This window comes from Eucyclogobius newberryi, unplaced genomic scaffold (genome assembly GCF_026437365.1).
Source record: "Eucyclogobius newberryi isolate DKJ021-1_F unplaced genomic scaffold, fEucNew1.0.hap1 SCAF_10, whole genome shotgun sequence".
NCBI lineage: Eukaryota > Metazoa > Chordata > Actinopteri > Gobiiformes > Gobiidae > Eucyclogobius > Eucyclogobius newberryi.
This window is the reverse complement of record NW_027315724.1, coordinates 14885814-14892743: the sequence shown is the minus strand read 5'-3', so window position 1 is coordinate 14892743 and position 6930 is coordinate 14885814. Positions and strand designations below refer to the sequence as shown.

The 6930-nt window shown below is 39.4% G+C and overlaps 2 protein-coding genes across 2 annotated transcripts; one reads left to right on the top strand and one right to left on the bottom strand.

Moving 5' to 3' along the window:
• Positions 1-960, top strand: LOC140372701 (olfactory receptor 52B2-like). Its single transcript, XM_072459807.1, has one exon. It carries the CDS (start codon positions 25-27, stop codon positions 958-960), a length of 936 nt encoding a protein of 311 aa, XP_072315908.1. The 5' UTR covers positions 1-24.
• A 2289-nt stretch (positions 961-3249) lies between these two features.
• Positions 3250-4151, bottom strand: LOC140370667 (somatostatin-2-like). The gene is made up of 2 exons (XM_072457867.1): positions 3972-4151; positions 3250-3513 (listed from the first exon to the last, which is right to left on the bottom strand). Exons 1-2 carry the CDS (start codon positions 4149-4151, stop codon positions 3328-3330), a joined length of 366 nt encoding a protein of 121 aa, XP_072313968.1. The 3' UTR covers positions 3250-3327.
• Positions 4152-6930: the final 2779 nt, after the last annotated feature.

Sequence of the window (6930 nt, the reverse complement as noted above, 5' to 3'; positions counted from 1 at the left end):
ACTCACTCGCTCCTTCGACTCACAATGTCAAACACATCTTTCCAATTCGACCTTACTCTGAACAACTTTGACATCCCGGACGGAGGCAAATACCCCATCTTCTTATTCGGCATCGCCATCTACCTCTTTAGCGTGTTCTGCAATGTGACTTTGCTGCTCCTGATCATTCTGAAACGCAACCTGCACAAGCCGATGTATTTTATCCTTTTCAGCCTGCCTCTCAATGACCTGGTCGGTATCAACACCATGCTCCCCAAAGTGCTTTCAGACATCGTCACCACGAGCAATCATGTTAGCTACCCTCTGTGCGTCCTCCAGGCCTTCCTTTTGCACATGTACGGAGGCGGCGTGCTGTTTATTTTAGCCGCTATGTCTTTTGACCGCTACGTCGCTATATGCATGCCTCTGCGTTATGCCACCTTGATGACTCCCAAGATCGTTATTTGTATCATTTCTTTAGTTTGGGGTTTAGATTTTGCCTTTGTTTGCCTTCTGTTTTCGCTCCAGTCCCGGTTACCCAAATGCAGATCCGTAATCCTGAATGTTTTCTGCGATAACCCGTCTCTCTTGAAGCTAACGTGCGGGAACCCCACTTTGAATAATATCGTCGGTTTGTTCAATACGGCGGTAATGCAAGCGATCAGTGTCTCCGTGCAGGGTTTTTCCTATGTCAAAATTCTGATTTCGTGCATGCTTACGAAAAAGTTGGACATGAAAACCAAGGCTGTCAACACCTGCATGGCTCAACTGGTGATATTCGTTATGTTTGAAATCGTGGCGACGTTCACCATTCTTTCGCACAGGTTTCAAAATGTGTCGGCCGATTTGCAGAAGATTATGGGGATGTTGATTTTCCTGGTCCCGCCGCTGTTGAATCCAATTGTATACGGACTGTACACAAACGAAATCCGAAGTACTCTCTTGACACTCTGGAAGTTTCGAGTGCACGCGAATGTATGATGTATTTGAATGTGTTTCTTCTGAATTTAGACAATTACCAAACAGAAAATAGGCTTTGAGGACTTTGGTAATCTTCATGTATGACCCGATCACTATGAAGCAAATATTGACTGAAATATGGAAGTGTGTGCTATCAGACACAGAAGAGAACCATTCTTTTCACATACAATTGAGAAAGGATACACAAACTTTCTTTTCTTTCATACATAGAGTTTATTGTAATGCATAAGTTGCGCTGACTTCGTTTTGAAACTCGTAAATGTATTTCCCTTTGTTTTCCCTGGATTCGTTTTGATTCTGAATGACAAGGGCACATTTAAATGCATCACACAAAAGCCTTTTACTTCACAGGCTTGAATCATTTTGCAAACAAGGATCACTAAACACTTGTTATATGTGCGTTTGGAAAAGTGAATTGATGAATGCACTGAATTGACTATTTTGCAATGTACCATGTAAAAGATGACCTGTTTTGATTCATTAAAACATTCTTTTTGTCCAGCAGAGCGTGACTAGGCTCTGCTGAACAATTAGAGCAACATATCTCTGTAACTGATAAGGCAAGTTTATGTTAATGTACCTGTCTATTTAAATTGCCTGACTAACCCTGGTGTATTTACAGAAACGTTAAGTGAACTCATTTTAATAGCACTTGTCAAATAAATCAACTTGTTGAATTCACCTTTAAAGCCATTTCATGACCGTACTGAATCATTATGTATTGAGTATTACAACCAACACGCTTCTCATTTGTGGGGGTCCTTTATGAGGCCTTTACTTTGCCAAATAAACTAATTATGACAAATATTCTTCATGATATTATGTGGGGAATTTTTTTGACTATCTTCTGGTGACCAAAAATAAAATGAAGCATTACTCAAAGGAAACATGGATCCTGAAATATTGGATGTAAAATCAACATTAATATTATATTCTGCTTTTATTCAACAAAGGATTTCAACCTCTTTTACAAAAGGTTCATGGCCAATAGGCAGTAACACAAAGGCACAACAATATCACACAGCATTTACACTTGAGTACATGTTATAGTTATATGTTATAGTGACTAAAGCATTTACAGGCACATGTCTCTTATGGATCGTAAATCTTAAAGGCACACAATGCAACTTTTCTACTGGAGGGTTTCAGTAACCCCGTATCGTTCAGCATTCGAGGCTCACCTACCCCCCATCCCCACCCATGAGACATGTAGGTTCTAAAATATCACACTGCTTGTTAAGGTGTAACGTCACCATGAAGAGAGAGAAGCTTATCCGTTTTGCATCCAATGAACCTGTTTCGATTATTGAGGCGTTTTAGATTAATATTGCAGTTTACAGTGAAGAAAATGTAAAATGGTCATCTACTTATGATGCAAGATGATACAGGACTTCATTTGTTAATAGATACAGTCGGCATCTGAGTAAACGGACCTCTGCTATTGTATATTTAGCTAAGTATCTTAACATAAGCTGCGTGCTGAACTTTACCGCGATGCTAGTGCCTTCTTCTGCATATTAACATTTTAACACAGAACAATCTATTTACATTTCTGAGGTAACGCCACATCAACAACCTCCATTAAGATTTGGATTAGTTGTACTTAAAATAGAGAGGAAATGTATTAGAAGAGTAAAAATGTTGCAACTCCTATCCTAATATGACGCATTGTCGACTGTATCTATTCTTACACTTGACACACATGAGTTGAGGGGGCAGGACAGTTCCCGGATTAGACGTCATTTTACATTCTCAGTTTGTTTCCGTATCCGTAAAAAAACATTTTCAGGATCATTTACAATCTCAATTTAAGAGAAAGAAATGGGGGATCAAATTAAGCCCAGGGGTCACATTTATAAAGAATGTACAAAAATGTTCCGTGTGACTTTCCTTGTTAAGTTTGCAATCTATAAAAAGACAAAAATATATGTAAATGAACAAAAATGACCCTAAACAATATATTGAGGTTTGATATATACACTTTGAGGTTTTTTGGAGATGAGACAGAAGGAGATCTGAGCTAAGAAAGATTAGCAAGTTTGAAGAAGTTTGAAGAATTTTAAAGAAGTTTGAAGAAATTTGAAGACGTTAAAATTTCCATAAAAAAATTTAAAAAGACGTTTGAAGAAGTTTGAAGAAGTTTGAAGAAGTTTGAAGACATTTGAAGACGTTTGAATTTTTTTTTTAAGAATTGCACATGAAGGTTTATAAATGAGGCCCCAGAGCTCTGCAGTTCACACTTTTGGATAAAATATGTCCAAAAGTTATTAGTGAGAAATTAGATCAGCGTTAGTTTTACATACATCTCTTTATTGGTTACAGGGTTGTTAACAGGAGCTGTGTCCTGTGCTGTGATTGGATGGGCTTCTAACAGGCAGTCTTGCCCTTCCAGTAGAAGGTCTTGCAGCCGGCCTTGCGTTCAGGACCGTTATTGTTTGTCTCCACTGAGCGCTGGAGGGTCACATGTCCAGCGGGCTCCTTGGCCAGAGAAGGTTTGGGAGCATTGGCGTCAGGGATCGACATTTGAGCCAATAGAAGGTCTTCCACGGCGCGCTGAAAATACAGAAGATAGTTAAACAAAACCATAAAAAAGCATACATTTTAACTTAAAATATCAGCTATAGCATTGCTCAAACTTCATACATAAGATTTTCACATTCTTAAGATGTTCTTGCTATTTTCCAATACATTAAAACATGGAAAAAATTGAAAAAGCTGGAACCAGAGATGGGTAATAAAGTTGTAGTACGGTATGTAAGATGGACAAGGATGCAGCACAGATTTTGTTTGTGGGAATGGAATAAATTAGGAAAAAGAGTGTTTTAATGATAATATTCAATATTTCAAGTAGTTTAGTGGGCAGTACAATATGTATTACAACTACTAAGAGCTAAAACTGCATAAGTGTGTTGCACTATAGAGCGCTATTGCAAAAAATAGAACGGTAATTCACAATAATGTAATTTATACAACTTTGAACAATTTAGTGGACCAATAGTCCCTGATGTTACCTGTGTGAGGAGTCCAGCACTGCGGGCTCTCTGCAGCAGTCTGTGGCGTGTCAGCTCCATGTCCAGGTCCTGCTCCAGGTCCTGCTCCAGGTCCATAGAATCTGGACTCTGGTCTGCTTTGGAGGACAGGGCCAAAACCAGCATCGAGAGGAACAGGACGGAACTCTGTACACACTGCATCTGCACCAGTACAAGAAAAAGGTAAATAGTAGCGCGACTAATTTTAGAAACAAGATGCTCCCAGTAGTGCGCTGGTTTTAATTGGTTGTGTAATTGATACCAAGCATTTAAGGGTATCAAGGGTATCGAGAATTAAGTATTTATTTTACCCTATAATCAATGCACTAGTTTTATGCACAATTTAACTGTTTTTGTGTGTGAGTACATCCTATTACTGAAAATGATACACAATTATAGCCGCAAGTGGCAGTGATCGGCTCTTGCCACGCCGCCGCCGCCGCCACGCAACGCAAGAGGTCATCATCCCCATGTAAAGAGCTTGTTTAGTGCGCACAAAATCTTTGCCCGTTTACAATGACAATGTTCAATCTGACCACTACTAATTAGTATGCATGGGACGTGCATGAGTGGAGGCGTGCGTTAGTGAGTGTTTGGAAGCGTGTAAACTTTCGCATTTTTCTTTGTTAGTAACACATTCTATTGGCAAATTAAAAAGAGTAATTATCAGCGGTTGTGTGCATATGGTACGGAGCCCATTTGTATATTCTTTCTCGTGCTCTTTAGTTGGACCTACAAGCTATAGTGGTGAGAATAAGATATTTCATTCATTTGAATAGGTCAAATACTGTCTGTAAAAAAAAAGGCCCACTCTAATGGTTGGACCGGCTTCAACATTGATTACAGCCTTGCATTCGTTGAGGCTTCAATACGCGTCTGCAATGTCAAAAGATACATTTCCTGTGTTTGAAGATCTTGTATCGATGATGTGAGAGAGGGACCACTGCACAAAGCCTTCTCCAGCTCGTCCCCAACGCTCTCACTGGGGTTCAAATCTGTTGTAGATTAGTTTCCGCTTCTCCTTAGATCTTTTCTCTTTCTTTTGACCCATCTCAAACACACAGACATCTTTTCCATGATTACGAGGTTTGTCTTCCACATGGTTGTTTCAGAAATAAGAAGCCGCTCACCGTATCAGTCGGGTTTAAATACCGTGTTGCAGGTGAATGACACTTGCAGCATCTTTCCAATAGGAGGCTATGACCTATTTTCTTTGTTGAAACCAGTTGGTGATCTTTTTTCAGAAGGCAGTGTATGAACATGCATTTGCACTTTCTCAGGATTCTGACTTACAAACTTGACTAACTTGGGAGTGCCAGAAAGTACCCTTACTTTAAAAACGTACAATCCGCATCTGGTGGGCTCCGTACCATTATGGACACAACCATTGATTATTTGTCTGTTTACTACACCTAAAGAATGTATTACCTAAAAGTTATTATTTATTATGCTTTATTTTTTCTAAATTGTTTCACATTTCTTAAAAGTGAAATTATCATAGGAAAAATTGTAAGTAAAAAATCCAGCTCCCTGCTAGTTTGCACAAGTTCTTGCGTAGTGTCAACACATGGCAGCATGTCTGTTACTAGGTTGCCATGGTGAAGACAACAAACAGAGAAAGTCAATTTTGCTTTAACAAAATATCTCATAATAGAAGATGGATTACTTGCCAATGCACCTTGATTTGAAGTAAAGCAAGCGTAAAAGTTTAAAGGAAGAAGAAAATGAGTTGAATAAAGAGAAAATGAACCATACCTTTGTTGAAGTTTGCGTTCTCTTTGTCCAAGGTTCTCGAAATACGCAATTGTCTGGTTTTCAGTATAATTGCTGTCCTTGCTCTGCCATTTTATATTTGGGCAGGTTCTTGTCACATGGATCACACGGACCAATAAGAAAGCACCTCTACCGTTTGCAAAGTTGAGACAAAAAGTTTATTGCAGACGAACCACAAACACAACGGTAGAATTTCCTGCTGAACTGGGGTCACGGAGCGCTTCATTAGCGACAGCAAACAGACAACAGTGATGTCTGATGATGACACAGATGACACAGTGATAGTCTGGAAAACTTTAACCGCCGTCCCGGCCCACAAAACATCTGTCCCCAAAGTCCTGAATAACGCTGATCTCCAATGCGTTGCGTTGTCTTGAGATGTTGATGCTAGAATGCTGAAGTGGAGCAGAGAAAACCAGCCAAACTTCCTTCAGTTTGCTATAAAAAAACAGTTGCGCTGATGATGCAATAATAACAACAGTGCGCAGGATCCTGTAACACCTGGAGCATCCCAAGGCTAATTCCTGACTACTGATTCATTTACCACCCTGTAATCCCCTATGCTTCTCGACAAACTCTAAAAATGCTCCATATGAGTCATTCTGTCCGACATGACTCAACAGGTCGTGTCAACAGCTCAGGGAACAGTCTGCCCTCTTCTAATGAATACTGCACCTGTAGGTTTACCCTGTTCTCTTATCAACTCTGTCTGTAGTTGGAAAAAAGCTATTTCTTGCAGAGAATTTGGAGTTAAGCAGAAAATATCAATCATCTTGTTATTAAGCTGTTGTTACTGGTTTAAAAAAGGGACTATCACATCTGAACCTGTTGCCAGTGGCTTAACCTGCAGATAGAGGACACGTTGATGTTTTTCTCCTTCTCAGTGTATGGATAGGCCATGTCGTATGTGAAAGTTCAGAACTCCCTGAAATCTTCCCTCACTGAGTTGCAGAGCGAGGATTCGGGTTAGAAAGAGGCATTTTAGTTTTATGTCCAACTGGTTTTTATTCAAATGTTTAATTGTGATGCTCATTCTGCTTACAGTTTGTTTTCAGTGAAGTCAAATTTGATTTGAACATGTTTAGTTTGTATCTGGAGACATGAACTAGTTATGTTTATACAATTAGAATAAAATATTCTACATACCCTCCCTTTAAGTGTATAATGA